The sequence below is a fragment of the Bos grunniens genome, chromosome 19, assembly GCF_055505025.1.
Source record: "Bos grunniens cultivar Pamir isolate PY7600 chromosome 19, Bosgru_T2T1.0, whole genome shotgun sequence".
Lineage (NCBI taxonomy): Eukaryota > Metazoa > Chordata > Mammalia > Artiodactyla > Bovidae > Bos > Bos grunniens.
Window position 1 is genome coordinate 20,372,078 of NC_141183.1, and position 17,427 is coordinate 20,389,504.

General features: G+C 46.8%; 2 protein-coding genes across 2 annotated transcripts; both read right to left on the minus strand.

The window, feature by feature from the left end:
• Positions 1 to 665: 665 nt before the first annotated feature.
• RPL27 (ribosomal protein L27) lies at positions 666 to 2,977 on the minus strand. Its single transcript, XM_086357552.1, has 5 exons — positions 2,937 to 2,977; positions 2,613 to 2,695; positions 1,521 to 1,690; positions 867 to 977; positions 666 to 752 (listed from the first exon to the last, which is right to left on the minus strand). The coding sequence occupies exons 2-5, from the start codon at positions 2,691 to 2,693 to the stop codon at positions 704 to 706; spliced, it is 411 nt and encodes a 136-aa protein (XP_086213678.1). The 5' UTR covers positions 2,694 to 2,695; positions 2,937 to 2,977; the 3' UTR covers positions 666 to 703.
• A 5,992-nt stretch (positions 2,978 to 8,969) lies between these two features.
• On the minus strand, positions 8,970 to 17,102 carry RUNDC1 (RUN domain containing 1). The gene is made up of 5 exons (XM_086357547.1): positions 16,580 to 17,102; positions 13,361 to 13,519; positions 12,194 to 12,392; positions 11,628 to 11,747; positions 8,970 to 11,227 (listed from the first exon to the last, which is right to left on the minus strand). Exons 1-5 carry the CDS (start codon positions 17,075 to 17,077, stop codon positions 10,362 to 10,364), a joined length of 1,842 nt encoding a protein of 613 aa, XP_086213673.1. The 5' UTR covers positions 17,078 to 17,102; the 3' UTR covers positions 8,970 to 10,361.
• Between the last annotated feature and the right edge of the window lie 325 nt (positions 17,103 to 17,427).

Below are 17,427 nucleotides of genomic sequence, written 5' to 3' on the forward strand. Positions count from 1 at the left end.
TTGAATCATCTGGCACATGGGGAAGGCAATGGCACCCCACTCCAGTACTCTTGCCTGGAAAATCCCATGGACGGAGGAGCCTGGTAGGCTGCAGTCCATGGGGTCACTAAGAGTTGGGCACGACTGAGCGACCTCACTTTCACTTTTCACTTTCATACATTGGAGAAGGAAATGGCAATCCACTCCAGTGTTCTTGCCTGGAGAATCCCAGGGATGGGGGAGCCTGGTGGGCTGTCATCTCTGGGGTCACACAGAGTCAGACATGACTGAAGCGACTTAGCAGCAGCAATCTGGCACAGGGGTTCAACAAACCACAATTCAGCAATTCTCAATTCAAAGGAGATGGTGTGCTCTTAGAGGGGTCTTCGGATGTTATAATGTGTGTGTGTGTGTGTGGGAGGGTTCTCTAAACATGTAATGGGGTGGAAGCCAGGGAAGCTTAAACAAGTCCACACCTAAAATTGTCCACAGTACCTCTCCTGGGGAAACAGTTCAGTATCACCTTTTACCCATTCATTCAGACCATTAAAGGATTATGAGGCTGAGGATAGAAGTAGCCCATGTCTCATAAAAGCAGACATAGCTTTTATTTTACATTTTCCCACAATCCCTCATCCACCAATGTAATTTCCCAGTTTAATAACACAGGAAATAGAAGACACATGTGAACTTTTTAAAAATATTTTTATTAACTGAGACAGACCTAAAACCGCAGCTTCTGGAAGAACCATTTGTTCTTGCCCGTCTTGTATCTGGAGAGGGGAAGAAAAAAGACACAAATGAGAGGAGGAATCACAGAAGACAAAACTGTCTTCATGGAGGACAGTGAAACCATACTCCCACATTCACTGCCAAAGCCTTCTTACCTCTCCTCAAACTTGACCTTTGCCTCTCGTCGGGCCTTGCGTTTGAGAGCAGGGTCTCTGAAGACATCCTTGTTGACAACAGTTTTGTCCAAGGGGATATCCACAGAGTACCTGGGGACAATGGCAAGAAGGTAGGAGCAGCCCACAGGCCGCCAGGGCCCTCTCCCCTCCATCCCACTCCTGGGACATTGGCATGTTATGGCCTGACTCTACAAGAGTTATCATCAACACAGGCTAAAGTCGCAATGATATTTTCTGGAAACACCCAATTTTAACAAAATCATCTATACAGATTCAAGCCACTGATAAACTTCATGCTTCCTTCTCTCAATTTCCCACAACAACCCTATCCTATACTATTATCCTTGAGAGAGAAAGAGGGCAGGCCAGATCCTGTGTTTTACTGTGGCTGGAAACAAATGGGACAATCTCTACTTAACACCTAAGCTTGGCCAAGTCAGGCAAGACACTTCAGAAGTGTTTGCACAGGAAAAGTGAACAGTAGAAGAGGCAATACTAGAAACCACTGCCAATGACAAATTCAAAATGATGTCTCTCCCCACACTACAGTGGCTACCAGGTTGTCATCTTATTCGGTAGGGCAGAGAAGGGGAAAAGAGAAGTCACTTTCATTTCCATTCTTGAAATGCTCACCTTGTGGGCATGAGGTGATTATAATTATAAACTTTCACAAAAGACTTGATCTTTGACCTCTTGGCAATTTTCTTCTTGCCCATGGCAGCTGTCACTTTGCGGGGATAGCGATCAATTCCAGCAACCAGAGCGTGGCTGTAGGGTCGGTCTGAGGTGCCGTCATCAATGTTCTGAAGGAGCAAGAATTACATGTTACCAGCCATTTAGGCCCTGTGCTAGAATAACCCTGTCCCTAGGCCTCTCAGACCCACTGCTGTAAAAACCACACAGCAAACATTCTAAGTGCTATGCTAGATGCCCAAAGAGTAACACTGAAAGGGGAGGTATCTTTCCCACTAGGAAAAATCTGGAAGGGTGCTTGGGAAGTAAGAGACTTAAATTCTAACAGCGAACGATTATAATTAGTGATTGCTATATGTCAAGCACCAGTTCTCAGGACTTGACCTCTCTTAATCTCCTCCAGGACTGGAACGGGTAGAGGCAGGACGCCAAATCTGGCCGTCTAACTCCAAAACCAGCCTCAGGGAGATGGAGGAAGGGGAACCAAGGGCGCCCTGGTCAAAAACAGTGGTGTACGTGACCAGAGCTTGGGGAAATGTCATAAAAGGCTGGAGACGTAGACAGAAAGCAAACACCGAAGAGCTAGGTTATGCTAAGTGACCATTTGGACTAGAAATGATTTCTCCTCTTCGTTTCACGGAGTCCCTGCAGCGGCACTTACTACCTGCTTGACCTCAGGTGAAACTCTATACCTCTAAACCTCTGCAGTAGAAAGCAACCCTACAGTAACTGTAAGGATTGGACGTGACACCTATAAGACAGTGCCACGGACCAAGCAAGAGTTCATAAACGTTGGCCATTACTATTATTAAAAGCCTCTTTGACAGAGGACAGCGTTAGGTGTTAACTATCCAATTCAACTCCCGTTTGTTTATTTTGGGTCATTCTCAAAAGGTCTCATGCATTCACAAACCCCCCGCCCCGCAATGCTCGGGGAGAAAGGCCCCCAAACTAGGTCTTGAATTTCAAGCTGCCTGCCAGCCCAGCCCATTCACGGGATACAAAGGCGCACAGGCCCGGGGGGTCTGGTACCTTCACGATGACCGCTTTGCGTCCGGAGTAGCGACCGGCCAGGACCAGCACCACCTTCCCGGGTTTCATGAACTTGCCCATTTCTGCAGAGGAAGGAGAAGGGGTCGCTCAGAAATCCGCCAGCTCAGGCTGTGGGCCCCGGAACTTCAGCTGCGCTCACTGTCGTCTCGGTTCAGGTTGCCTGCGGGCCCTGCTCGCAGAACAGGACCTGGCAGGAAGCCGCTAGAGACCGAGGAAGGGAATACACCACGCACCACCGCGCAACTCGACCCCTAGGCCGCGGATGGCGGCGGATTGGAAACCCCAACCACAGCCACTACTCACCGGCAGCTACCACTTGGGACTACAGCAGAAAGGAAGAAAGGGCACTTCCGCTAACCTTTCACCCCGGGGAGCGTGATCTCACTTCCTGTCCCGCCTCCTTGGGCTTCTCCCCGCCTCTTCCGTGGCGCTTAGAGTCTGTGTTGAAGGAGGAAGAAGCTCTTGAGAGGAAAGCAAGATCTGGCGGCTCGTTTATTCAAATCAAACTTTATTAGCAGCTCCAACAGTAGACGGGGCAAAGGAATTTTGTCTCCCGAGGAAGGCTTTTCAGATGGACACAGCCGCTCCGCTGCTCCACTTGTTGTACGTCCTTTCTCTGGCGCTAGAGGGTGGGGAGACACAGTTTGAAATTTTCTTTTTTGCCTTGGAAGAATCAGAAACAAAATAGGACATTTATTAGTGCCAACTGTGTGCACTCTTAGGCATAATGACGAGACGAAGATCAAGCAAACGAGGGTGCTTGCCCTCAACCTTTAGAGTTTAGCTATGTCAGAAACCGACTAAAGTAAGTGAGAGGGTGAAAGATGATCATGGTGATGCTAGCAGCTGCATGCCTTGTGTCAGGACAGATCAGATCAGATCAGTCGCTCAGTCGTGTCCGACTCTGCGACCCCATGAATCGCAGCACGCCAGGCCTCCCTGTCCATCACCAACTCCCAGAGTTCACTGAGACTCACGTCCATCGAGTCAGTGATGCCATCCAGCCATCTCATCCTCTGTCGTCCCCTTCTCCTCCTGCCCCCAATCCCTCCCAGCATCAGAGTCTTTTCCAATGAGTCAACTCTTCGCATGAGGTGGCCAAAGTACTAGAGTTTCAGCTTTAGCATCATTCCTTCCAAAGAAATCCCAGGGCTGATTTCCTTCAGAATGGACTGGTTGGATCTCCTTGCAGTCCAAGGGACTCTCAAGAGTCTTCTCCAACACCACAGTTCAAAAGCATCAATTCTTCGGCGCTCAGCCTTCTTCACAGTCCAACTCTCACATCCATACATGACCACAGGAAAAACCATAGCCTTGACTAGACAGACCTTTGTTGGCAAAGTAATGTCTCTGCTTTTGAATATGCTATCTAGGTTGGTCATAACTTTCCTTCCAAGGAGTGAGCGTCTTTTAATTTCATGGCTGCAGTCACCATCTGTAGTGATTTTGGAGCCCAGAAAAATAAAGTCTGACACTGTTTCCACTGTTTCCCCATCTATTTCCCATGAAGTGGTGGGACCGGATGCCATGATCTTCGTTTTCTGAATGTTGAGCTTTAAGCCAACTTTTTCACTCTCCACTTTCACTTTCATCAAGAGGCGTTTTAGCTCCTCTTCACTTTCTGCCATAAGGGTGGTGTCATCTGCATATCTGAGGTTATTGATATTTCTCCCGGCAATCTTGATTCCAGTTTGTGTTTCTTCCAGTCCAGCGTTTCTCATGATGTACTCTGCATATAAGTTAAATAAACAGGGTGACAATATACAGCCTTGACGTACTCCTTCTCCTATTTGGAACCAGTCTGTTGTTCCATGTCCAGTTCTAACTGTTGCTTCCTGACCTGCATACAAATTTCTCAAGAGGCAGATCAGGTGTTCTGGTATTCCCATCTCTTTCAGAATTGTCCACAGTTTATTGTGATCCACACAGTCAAAGGCTTGGGCATAGTCAATAAAGCAGAAATAGATGTTTTTCTGGAACTCTCTTGCTTTTTCCATGATCCAGCAGATGTTGGCAATTTGATCTCTGGTTCCTCTGCCTTTTCTAAAACCAGCTTGAACATCAGGAAGTTCACGGTTCACGTATTGCTGAAGCCTGGCTTGGAGAATTTTGAGCATTACTTTACTAGTGTGTGAGATGAGTGCAATTGTGCGGTAGTTTGAGTATTCTTTGCCATTGCCTTTCTTTGGGATTGGAATGAAAACTGTCAGGACAAGTTAATGTATTTACGTACATTATCTTTTGATCCTCATAACAACACTAGGAGATAAGTACTGTTATCTCTATTCTACCATTGAAGATACTGTAGTTTGGAGAGGTTGAATAATTTGCCCCAAGTCCACAACTAGTAAGTAATTGAGCAAAAAGCAAAGCAAAAGCAAAGTGTTAGTTGCTCAGTCATGTCTGACGCTTTGCGACCCCTGGACTGTAGCCTGCCAGGCTCCTCTGTCCATGGGATTTTCCAGACAAGAATACTAGAGTGGGTTGTCATTGCCTCCTCCAGGGGATCTTCCTTCCTCCAGTTTGATCTTCCAGGGATCGAACCCAGGTTTCTCTCATTCATCGCAGATGGATTCTTTACCCTCTAAGCCACCAGAGAAGCTCTTAGACCATGAGACTGTTTGCCAAAGAAAACTCTTCAGGGACTCCCTGGTGGTCCAGTGGCTAAGACTCCACACTCCCAATGCAGTCTTCCAAGTTCTAGAGAAACCATCTTACAGTTTTTGCTCATCTGAACACTTACAAATCTGTAGGTCTTGGGCAAGCCATGGGAACAATCAGGGTTTCATCATTTCTCCTCTCGAGACTCTTTGGGGACCAATTTCCCCTGCAGCCCTCAGGACTTCATTTCAATGGTTTATCACTCTAATTATATATCAATATTTACATTTTTATATTAAATTAAAATGTTTTAACTCAGAATATGATGTTTTAGAGTTGGAAAGGACCTCGGAGGTTATCCAGTTGGGCCTCACAAAGATTAGAGGACAGTTCTAGAGCAGCAGTCACAGAACTGGTGGCACAGAGCAAGGCCCCCGTTTCCAAGCCTGTGCTTTTGCCACCGCGCCACACAACCTGTCCATTTCCACCTCCGTGGCCTTCTTTCAGCTCCCTTATTTGCTTCTGTCTCTTTTGCTGTTTCTCTCTTGGAAAATAGAAACAAAACCCTGAAATCTTATCATTGTCTTGAACTCTTCTCACATGCTAAACTCTCCAAATCAAATTAGTAACTAAATCCTGTGAATTTCACCTTTTAAGTCAATTTTTTTTTCCCACCAGCCCCCTAACTGATCCAGCTTCAGTTGTCTTCTCCAGTCCCTCCTCAAAACTTTGGGTGGATCAAAATTGCTTGGGATATTTATTAAATATCCCAATTCGGGTCTGGAGTGGAGTCATGAGCTACAGGTCTTATTTTGAGAAACATCTCTAACACAACTCTTTTAAAAAATAATTGTTTATTTTTGGCTGCACTGGGTCTTCATTGCTGTGTAGGCTTTCTCTAGTTGTGGAGAGTGGGGCTGCTCTTTAGTTGTGGTGCATGGGCTTCACGTGATGGTGGCTTCTCTTGTGGAGCACAGGTTCTGGGTGTGTGGGCTTCAGCAGTTGTGGCTTGTGGGCCCTAGAGCTCAGGCTCAGCTGTTGTAGCGCACAGGCTTAGTCAGCTGCTCTGTGGCATGTGGAATCTTCCGGGACCAGGGATTGAATCTGTGTCCCCTGAATTGGCAGGCACTGTGTTATTCACCAGGGAAGTCCTAAACACAGTACTTAAGTACTGCCTCTTAATCTGCCTGAAATCCTTTGTTGGCTCAAACCAAAGTTTGAACTCTCCCTTCCTGTCTTCCTTGCAGTATAAGTTCCTGTCTCCTCCACACCACCCTTCACATCCCCCCAGGTTCCAGCCAGCCCAACTACTCAAAGATCCAACCTCTTCTGAGCCCAGGGTCTTCACTCAGGCTGTTCCATGTTTCTTTATTCTTCGCCTCCACTGTAGCCAGGCAAAATCCTATCCAATCCATCCTTGAAGGCCACTCTAGAATTCTCCCAGGCAGAATTCATCTCTTCCTTCTTTATGCTCCCTCAGCAATCCAGTCCACACTTAATTTATTGTAGAACATATTTTAGTTGGTTTGTGACAGTGGTTGTCAGAGTATGGTCCCTAGACCAGCAGGATCAGTGTAACAAGTGTAGGAACTTGTTAGAAATGCAACTTCTGAGGCCCCACCCCAGAGCTACTAAATAAAAAATGGGATAGATCCCAGCAATTTAACAAGGTACTAAAATCTCCAATTGGTTTGGTATCTCCTTTGCTAAATCTTATTCCTTGAAGGCAGAGAGAGGTAAGTCTTGAGCGCCTGGCCTGGCCCAAGCAGTTGGTGTGGGGTCAGTAGTGAATGAATGAAGGCAGAGCACTTTGGGAATCTTTAACACCTTGCAGATCATACCACGGACCCTGCATTTTCACTGGATACACATCCATGGCTCCTTTTCATTTTGATGTTGCATAGCCTTAGACCTGGGCTGACAGTTGTTCCTCTCCTCCTTCATCCTGTCTGCCTCACTCCAAGCCATGCAGAGACCTCTGTCCTCAGTTATATTACAAATGTTACCAGTGACTAGATGTGTGATGGCTGGCATGCTTGTCTCTGTCTCTACACGTCTGTAAGTTTCATGAAGCACTTGGCACAACAATGGCTGTCCATCTCCCTACAGTCTAGTCATTTGGCAGCTGAAATTTCTGGCAGATATGTGGAAAATACCTTGTCATCCCCAAAGTGATGGTGAAGTGATGGGTGGATAAAGGAGAGAGAGGAACAAAAGATTTCTAAGCAGCCTGATGCAATGAGGTAACATAACAGTATAAAGATGATAGGATTTGGATTTGGGCAACTTGAGTTCAAATCCCAGCTCTTCCAACATGTAAATGGGGACAAAATATTTAACCCTATCTGCAGAAAGTTTTCCTCAACTACAAAAATGGGGATAATATTGTCCTGCCTTACAAGTAGTGAGAATTAAATTAGGAAGACACACACACAAAATGCTTCTCATGATGCTAGCATAAAAGCCTTCATACCAGTTAAGTTTTTGTGAGGATTATACTGGGGTGGGTGATCCAGTGCTATGCCACATGGCTATAGCACTTATCACCCACCCTAAACAAAGTTATGGTTTTTCTAGCAGTCACGAATGGATGGACTGTAAAGAAAACTAAGCACCAAAGAATTGATGCTTTTGAACTGTGGTGCTGGAGAAGACTCTTGAAGAGTCCCTGGGACTGCAAGGAGATCAAGCCAGTCAATCCTAAAGAAAATCAGTCCTGAATATTCACTGGAAGGACTGATGCTGAAGCTCCAATACTTTGGCCACCTGATGCAAAGGTGTGCTGGGAAAGATTGAAGGCAGGAGGAGAAAGGGACGACAGAGGATGAGATGATTGGATGGCATCACTGACTTGATGGACCTGAGTTTGAGCAAGCTCTGGGAGTTGGTGATGGACAGGGAGACCTGACGTGCTGCAGTCCAGACACGACTAAGCGACTGAACTGACTGACTGACTGAATTGGTATCCAGATGAGAGATTTTTAAAATATGATTTTATTTTTAGTTTTGGTTGTAGTGCGTCTTCCTTGCTGCATGGGTGTTTGCTCTAGTTGTGGAGCGCAGTTCTCAGTGTAGTGTTCTCTTGTAGAACATGGGCTCTAGGGCACACAGGCTCCAACAGTTGCAGTACGTGGGCTGAGTAGTTCCAGCTCCTGTGCTTTGGAGCACAGCCTCGATAGTCGTGTGCACAGGCTTAGCTGCTCCGAGTATGTGAGGTCTTCCCAGATAGGGACTGAACCCGTGTTTCCTGTGTTAGCAGGTGGATTGTTTACCACTGAGCCACCAGAGAAGCCCCAGACAAATGAATTTAGAATTGCCAAATGTGGGACTTCCTGGTGGTCCAGTGAAGACTCTGAGCTCCTAATGCAGGGGGACCTGGGTTCAATCCCAGGAACTAGATCCCACATGCTCCGACTAAGACCTGGCAAAACCAAAAAAAGAAAAGAAAAAGTGCCAAATCCCAAAGTGGTATGTGTTGTTAGATCTGCTGTGGGGACAGGACTGTAGGCCTGAACAGAATGAGATGAAAATGGCAAGGGCAGTTTTTTGTGAATTTTTCAAGGGGTAGGGGCAATACCACCAAAGCTGAGTTGATCCAGGGCAGAGGGCAGAGAAGAGGCAGAAAGGCTAGGAGCCAGACGTTACTCAAGGAAATACTGATCTGGATCAGATGGGCTGACAGCACTCAGACTTATAAACCAAAGCCAATGGTCTCTAAGGTCTTTGCAGAGAAGCTACACAAAATACTATGATTTTATTAGCAATCACAGGTATCATTTTCCACAATATTTTACACTTTCCTGTTTCACATGAGGGAAGACTCATTCTAATGAATTACCAAGCATAGATCTTAAATAATATTTTACCCCCCAAATTAAGTTAAAATGCACTACATAACAGTGCAGACACAAAGTGCAGCTGGCGATTTAATACATGAAATGATGCTGAGTCACTAGTGTTGGGGAACCTATTTGGCTTTCCAGAAGGTGATACACTTTGCTCATCTTTGGTCAGTCCCAGAGCAGTATGCAAGCTGAATAGCAGATATGAACTAAAAAGGCTAAAACAGACCAAATATGACCAATCTAGAGTCAGTTTTACAAAGAAATGCTCAGCCCGCTCTCCATCGCCAGTGATCAGCCACAGTTCCCACCCCTGCTGTAGTACTATCATGAGGTCAGACCTCCTCCCCCAAGCAGCCTCCAGGACTCATGGAGCACAACCTTGAACACCTTGAACACATTTCCTTCTTGGGAGCTGGCAGGTGCACAGAGGAAAGGTTACTTGCCAGGGGACATGGTACCAGATGGTGGTTGTCTTTGTAAACCAGCTCTAAAACTAAAAGACCATCACCTGGGCCATGACTACCTAGTCAGGGACAGAATTCAGTTCTTACCTCTACGTGAAAAAGGGCTCATATTAGAATCAACCATGGGGATTGCCTGGCAGTCCAGTGGTTAAGATGTGGCACTTTCACCACTATAGGCCTGGATTCAATCCCTGGTCAGGGAACTAAGATCTCACAAGCTTTATGGCACCACCAAACAAAACAAAACAAAACAAAAAAAACCAATTGTGGTTAATACCCTTAGAAATACTGTTCTCGGATACTTCCACTCCCAGTTTTAGAGGAAGCTATGGAACAGACATGGCCTCCCCTGATCCTGGGCTCAGGAAGACAGAGCCATTGGTATTCACAAAAGGAATTTAAATTCTGACCCAGGACTCTCACAAACCTGCTTCAAGTGAAGGAAAATGACTCCTCAAGTTAAATCTCTTCCAGGACCAACAACTCACTCACCACTGTGAAGAGAATGCTTACAGCAACCTGGATTTTCTAAAACTCAGGTGTGGCATGGTGAAGGTATACCCACGACTGACTTCTTTTCCACAGGCTCAAGTACATGTGCTCATATGTACACACACACCAGGGCTGAACCTTTTAACAAGAGGGTCTCCAGCATATCTTTCTGAGATGCTAAGTTGATGGGGAAAAGACTTTGTATTATCTTGCTGATGAAAATGTCTTTAGCCCCTCCTCCTAATTCTTGCTTTTACTCTTGAAGACGAGTATCTATCTGAGCCACCCACTGAGCAAGGTGCTGGTCTGGGGCCAGGGCACTCTCATCAAAAGGCGTCTTTGATGTTCTTGAGCTGGCGCACAGCCAGGTCTACAGGGAGGCTGAACTTGAGGCTGCTGAGGCGGCTGAGCAGGTTGAGGGCGCTCTCAAAGCCTGTGTGTGCCATGTAGCTCCAGGGCTGGTAGTGGGGCTCGATGAGCGACCCCGACTTGCAGATGAGGTTCATCCAGGACACGAGACGCTGCTCGTTCAGCGCCATGCACACCAAGGCTTTCAGCTCCGAGTCTGCACTGCGCTTGAAAGGGTCGTGCTCTGTCAGCACCATGTGGATGGCTGTCAGCAGGCTCTGCTTGGGCGTTACCACAGTGCCTCCTGTGACAGGCAGGGCAAAAGACTGCGAGAGCTTTCGGGCTGGGGATTCCACGAACGCGCGGCCGTTCTTAGCGTGGTAGTACTTTACAAAGAGCTCCCAAGGGTGCATGGCCTCAGGGGCCGAGGAGAAGGCAGGCAGAAGACAGGCGATGGGGGCCATGACGAGGCTCATCCCCGGTGAGGGGGCGTACAGTCCGTGGGCCAGCAGGTCCCTCACAGCCACTGTCAGCTCCTTCCGCACAGCCACAGTCAGCTCATCCTTGCCTCCCAGAGAGAGGTCCTGGAGGCTGGCGGAGCTGATGACGTGGTCGTGCGCCTGGTGCCTCAGGGCAAGCAGCTTCACTCTGTCGACTGACACCTCCAGCCTCTTTAGCAAGGGAGAGTAGTCCCTGTCGCCGTGGCCCCTCGGCCACAGGGGCTGTGGGATCTGGCCCGTGGCACACCCGAACTGGCTGACGGCAAAGATCTGCAGCACTGCCAGCGCTCGCCGCATCAGGTGCAGCCCTGTTTCCCGAACTCTCTTCACATCTTCTGCCTTGGCTGTGTAGGAAACACAGTAACTCAACAGTGAGAGGCTGTAGTGGTCAGAGGCGCCACCTATAGCTTAGAAGCTGAGATTCAGTCTGGCTTCTGACCTACAGTACAGGTCCTGCATGAAGCCAAGAGCCACCCAGGATGGCACCAGACTTACCTATTTTGGTTAATAACAACTATTTTGAGATATAACTCACATAACATTCAATGACCCATTAAAAGTGTAGGATTCAGTTTTTTTTTTTTTTTTTTTTTAATATTCAGAGTTGTGCAGCCATCCTCTCCCAAAGAAACCGTGTAGCACTGGCATTTTCCATTCCCCATTTCTCCCCAATCCCCAGACCTAGGCAACTGCTAGTCCACTTTCTGTCTCTCTAGATTTGTCCATTTTGGAACCTGTACTTACTTTTGCTGTTTCCTGGAGGCAGTCTGCTGCTGCCAGTTCTGCTGGAGTCACTTCCTGTCTTCCTACTGGCCTTGCACTCACAGTGTCCACTCCCTGTCTGTAATGGGCTTCCTACTTCATCTGCAATCAGAGTTTATGAAGAGAAGACCCTTGTTTAGCCTCACTTTGGCAGGTTTTTAAAGGAGAAATACTATTTACTAGTGCCTACCACGTGACAAGACTTTTACAAATAGTATTTCATTCTGTGGAACAGTGACTAGCAATATACTAGCTGGCTCAATACCTATTTGCTGAGTGCAGGAAGCATGAATCATAATTTTATGGAGGAGGAGAGCCAGACTAAAGAGGTTAGGAAACTGCCTACCCTCTTTAGTCCATGAAGGTGGTGAACAACAGGGCTGAGATTTTAACTCTATGGTTCTAAAATCCATGTCCTTTCCACACCACTGTGTTGGCTCCCTTACCAAATGATCAAACCTCTTTAACAGTTCATCAAGGACTGACCCTATTATGTTACTACTCAAAAATACATATAATTATGATGACGTCCATCCATCTGCTCTGACCTTGGATGAAGCTGATGAACATCTCGAGGTCTCGGATCTGAGTTTTCAGCTGCTCAACCAGCTGTTCTTTCACTCGGACTGGGTTGACAATTTGAGCCACAGCGGCATCCACACGCTGCCGAAGCTCCTCAGTGGACAGTGAGCTGAGGTCTTCATTCAGATTCATGTCCAGTTTCTTTATTAACTCATCAATGATCACCTACCAAGACCAAAGCCATGAGTACACCCTTTGGAATTTTCAGGGAGAGGGTTAGGGAGAAGGAGAATCTTGACTAGTTGCCCCCCTCCTACCCTTAAATGGAAATCAAATTTGTGGAAAAAACGGTGCAATTGCTGATCAAGGTGAGGGCACAGGCCCTTTACTTCTCTTATAGACATAAGGACACTTGGTTCCAACAGAATGGCTCTTCTTGCTGCAAACTGTCTACCTGGCCAGGTAACCTTCACTCAGGAGAACAACAGTGTGAATGATCCAAAGTGGCTGATGATCCCAAAAGCCCCATAAGTAGATTCCCTCATGGCCTCCAAGAGAATAAATACTGATTTCCCCTAGTCTCTAGTCCTCATCCCCCACTGCGCTATTCTAGGCAACTAAAGGAAAAGCTCTGCAAAATACTCAGGCATGTTACAGCCAAAATATCCCAGTGACAATATGAGGAACAATGTGAAAACCATATAACTCTAGCTGTGCCAGAAAAACAGCCACATCACAGCTCCAGGAAGACAAACACAGGGGAGGCTGTTTTCCGACCAGGAGATTTACCTGTCTGCCCAGGTGTTGCTTTAATATATGCAGCATTAAAATCAGGAGTCCTGGAATATTTCTTACCGGGTGCTGGGGGAAAACTAGTTTATAAAACTACGATGAAGTGCCCAAGTAGAATGGTTTTAATGATCAAATGAAAGAAATTATTGTTATTATTATATGACTATTAATAATAACCACCACCACTTAAAAAAAAAAGGCTCCATCATCATATTAGAAAGCTTTGGCACTTGTGTTTCCACGAGTGAATAAAGACTGGTCCCAGGTAGTAGCAACACTTCCCTTTGATTTGGGCCAGTGGTGAGGCCGAGGGTGAGCAAGCTGGGAAGGGCTATCCTGTGAATGCTGGAAGGGACAAAGGAACCCGAGGCAGTAAAGGAGGAGCCTCAGGGTCTGCTCACCCGCTGTCTTTCCAAGACCACGGACTGTGGAAGGGAATCATAACTGCCCTCTTGATAGGCAAACGTTTCCAGGTCATCGAGCTGGGTTTTGAGCTGCAGGATCAGTTCCTTTTGCTTCTCCCTTTGGGTTTCCAGACGTTCCCGTTTCTCCTGCTCACTCTAAGAAAGGAAAAGATTTAGGTCGATTTCACAGGAAAAGAAAAAGTCAGGACATATTAAGAATCCTCTTAAGCCAATAATGACTAGTAAAATGTAAAATGCTCCCAAGTAACCCAAATGAAATACAGAATTCATGAGACAGACTCAAAAAGAATTATTTCATCCGGGAGAATATATTAAATGTGTGTTTTCTTTAAGAATTTCTCCTTCACTGGAAATAGGATATGAATACAGTGGGGCCTTTTGTTAACACTGCTTCCCCCTCCCACCCCACAAAATTCTAGTTAAGATTGACACAATTTATTTCATCCAGGAAGCCTTCCAGGAATTAAACATGCCATCCTCCATAGCCAATTCTCCTGAACAGTTGTGGCAGCCAAATTGTACAAGAGAATCTGGAGGTAAGGGTGTAGAGAAAGGCTTGGTAACTCATAACTAGTTTTTTAAGGTCAAAGCTCCTCCAATATATTGCAAAATCAAATGAATAAATGCAAGTGCCTAAGGCAGCGAAAAAAAATCTAAAGCCAAATAATAGGAATGGGAAGGTAATAAGTTTTCTTAAAAAAAAAAAAAAAAGGCTGGTAAGGTTCCCTAAACAGTGACTCCTTTTCTCACTGTTGGCCACCAGGTCATTTCTGCATTTAAATGCTTAAAAATCCTTTGGAGAGGTCCTTCCCTGGTGGTCCAGTAGTTAGGAATCTGTGCTTCCACTGCAGGGGATGTGGGTTCAGTCTCTGGTGGGAGAACTATGATCCCAGATGCAGTACTGTATGGCAAGAAAATAAAAACTCTTTAGAGGGATAAAGTCTTGCCAATATGTTCTCAAAAACTGGTCTTCCTCGCCTTACTTTTTTTTTTGGCTGCACTGAGCAGCGTGAGGGATCCCTAGTTCCTGGACCAGGGATTGAACCCACACTCCCTGCAATGGAATTGCAGTGTCCCAGTCACTGGACTGCCCAGGAAGCCCCTCCCTTGTCTTTCTTGAGTATAAAAAGCAAAAGCAGCAAATTATTTGCAGGTGTAACCCTGCATTTTAAACTACATATTAAATTTAATCTTAAAATGGTACTTACCAAGGCCTCCAGAAGTAAGGTATGAGAGAGAACAAATGAAAAATAACATTAACTTTTGTTTAGCTACTTTAAAAAGCAAGCCTCTTGCTTTAGTTTTGTCCAATAGAAAAGCCAGCCTTTTCTTGGGGGATACCGCTCTCCAATCCTTTCCCAAAGTCGTAGTTTTTTCCTTAGAATCCTGTTCTCTCCCACTGAGTGAAGGCCTATATCCTCTAAGAGGTTTCCTCGATTTCCCCAGGCAGAACCAACCACATCCTCTGTATTTTATACACACTTTTACACTAGCTCATGTTACATTATAAAGATCCGTGTAGGAGTCTGTCTCCCCAGTTCTATGAACCCCTTAAGGGCAAAGGCCTTGATTGTACCCCCAGGGCCAAGCTCAGTGTCTGGCACAGGGTAAGCTCTCAGTATACATTTGCTGTGTGTTACTGAACTCAATCATGTTCAGAAGGACACATAACTAAATACTGAACTCTTATGGTGAAAGTTGTTTAACTGGCCCAAAGGGAAAGAAGTAGCGAAATTTTGTTTTCATTGTAAGCCTTCCCAAGCTATGAAACCCAGGAAGAAAGAAACCAGTCATAGATACTGATTCCACCTGTATGAGTGTACCAGCTGAACGCTTCACCTGCAACGGTAATTACTGAGTACGCTATCAATGGGAGTACGGGCAAACAAGTTTACTAGGTGAGGACAATGAGCTCTGGTGCAAGACAGGAAGTTAACAAATAATTTCCAGTATGAAGTGAGATAAAATACTGGTTAAAAAACCTGAAAAACTGAAACCGACACATACTAAATCATTTGGTTCAAACACATCCCCACTTAGGTGCCACTCGTTCACGTGTCAACACATGCACACAAGACTGCAGCTGCACACCAGCTGTTTTGATCTCAACACATTTGTTTTCAGTTTTACTGTGTCTCCAAAAGTAAAAATGAACAGCCAAACATCCACAGAAAACCTCTGGTGCTCCTCACTCCTGAACAGAGCCCAACCACAGTAATTCTATCCTATTTGTTCCTTAAAAGCCTGGCAATTTGGGGACTTGTGCAAGGAGCTGCGGGTATGTGGAGAGAAGGGTGGTACAGAAAACACAGGATTGTACTGGAAACATTCAGATTAAAATAAGCAAGTCAATATCTGCTACTGATAAGTCTTCTTGGCTAAAACCAATTTTAGTGGGAAGAAAGCCACATGTGGATTGTAACCTAAACAATAAAAAGGTGGGGAAAAGAGAGCCCAACAAGCTACAAGCTATCTACAATTATGCACTTACAGAGGTTCAAAAACTGTAAAGAAATGTTGGCTGTGGATGTCATAACAAATTCTCAGTACTTAGTGTCAGCTAACTGAATGAATCGTCACAGCTGCCAAAGGTGCTTCCTTCAGAATATCTAGTTATTAAGTAGGATGGGAAGGAGTTGTAAAATACCAGCATTAGTAAATTTGTATAATCAGGAGCTGTGTTTCTTTCAATTACTGAGAACTTACTGTTTACCAAAGCTCTCATACAGGAGAATCTAAAGATAAAAGACATTCTCTAGATTCTAGGAAAGAACAGATAAGGAGTAGATCTAAATTTCCATGGATTTTAATTCGCTTGCTCTTCGCTAACCAATTTTCTCAATCCCCGGGGTCGGGGTACTCTTATCAGCAAACGTGCTCAAGACTTAGATACTGCAAACGATGACAAGGTGAGTGGGAGCAGTATTGTTTCAGCTGGTTGTTCAACTGTCTGAATACTCTCCTCATTCATCCCTCTTTTGCTTTTTATGTCACCACATCTGCATCTCTTTCCACACCTTTGGTGAACACCTCTCATCATCAGCTTCCCAGGCCTCTCAGTCTGGTCTCTTCTGGGACACACATACCCACCTAGACGAGCCGTTCCTCACCAGTGCTACCTGCTTTCGAGTTACCATCCCTACCCACCCAGCCTTCTATTCCCATATCCCCCGGGGCCCGGCCCCAGCTGTTCACCTGGTCCTCGCCCCGTAACTGTGGTCGGTCCCCCGGCAGCCCGTCGCCATCATCGCTGGCGCGGTCCTCCAAGCCCCCGTAACCCAGGACGTGAGGGCAGCCGCGGAAGGCGAAGTCCTCGAGCTCGCGCAGGAGGCGCTGCTGCTCCGCCGGCGCCCCGCGCACCACCTGCCGCAAGCGGAACTGCACCTGCGCGAAATGCGAGGACAGCGCAAGCAGCGCTGAATCCAGCCGCCGCCTCTCAGCCCGCAGCCGCCTCAGCGTCCGGCCGGGGGAGTCCGGCGGGGAGCCGGGGACCACTCCGGGCTCCTCGGCCGCCGCCTCTTCGGAGAACGCCGCCGCCCCGGGCCCGGCCTCCGCCACGGCCCCCACTGGCGCCCAGCGCACTGCCTCGCACGGCGGCAGCGACTCCTCTTCCTCCTCCTCTTCGTCCTTCGCCTTTGGTCCAGAGCCCGCCAGCCCCGTTACCGGCTCCGCAGCCGCTTCGACAGCCGCCATGTTTCAGGAAACGCCGCCGCACGTCAGCCGCGCCCCCCTGCTGCCATGGCAACGGCGCGCCAGCTGGGAAACCCGGGGAGCTGGTGGGCGGGGCTCAGAGGTCACCGAGTTCAGACGTCACCCGGGGCCCGACTTCCCTCGGTATTTAATTCTGCCCAATAGTTTTTTTAATTGAGTGCCTGGTTTGTGTCGGGCACTGAGTATACTGAGCATTGGAGAAACAGGTGAATGAAGCCAGGACAAGTCCTTCCGTGTGTATCGACCTCTAGCCCTTCCTCTGGTTCCGGCTGGCGGGTCGTCTGTTCCTAACGTGTATATTTCTGGAGACCCCGGAGATGTGAAGGTCTGCA

What these genes read in the sequence shown, in the direction of transcription:
- RPL27 (XM_086357552.1), bottom strand. Translation starts at nt 2,693, where the DNA reads ATGGGCAAGTTCATGAAACCCGGGAAGGTGGTGCTGGTCCTGGCCGGT. An exon ending in GCAAAGCGGTCATCGTGAAG is followed by an intron (nt 1,691 to 2,612) that starts GTACCAGACCCC and finishes TTGCTCCTTCAG; the next exon opens with AACATTGATGACGGCACCTC. An exon ending in AATCACCTCATGCCCACAAG is followed by an intron (nt 978 to 1,520) that starts GTGAGCATTTCA and finishes CATTGTCCCCAG; the next exon opens with GTACTCTGTGGATATCCCCT.
- RUNDC1 (XM_086357547.1), bottom strand. Translation starts at nt 17,077, where the DNA reads ATGGCGGCTGTCGAAGCGGCTGCGGAGCCGGTAACGGGGCTGGCGGGC. An exon ending in TGGTCTTGGAAAGACAGCGG is followed by an intron (nt 12,393 to 13,360) that starts GTGAGCAGACCC and finishes TGGTCTTGGTAG; the next exon opens with GTGATCATTGATGAGTTAAT. An exon ending in GCCTCCAGGAAACAGCAAAA is followed by an intron (nt 11,228 to 11,627) that starts GTAAGTACAGGT and finishes TTTCCTACACAG; the next exon opens with CCAAGGCAGAAGATGTGAAG.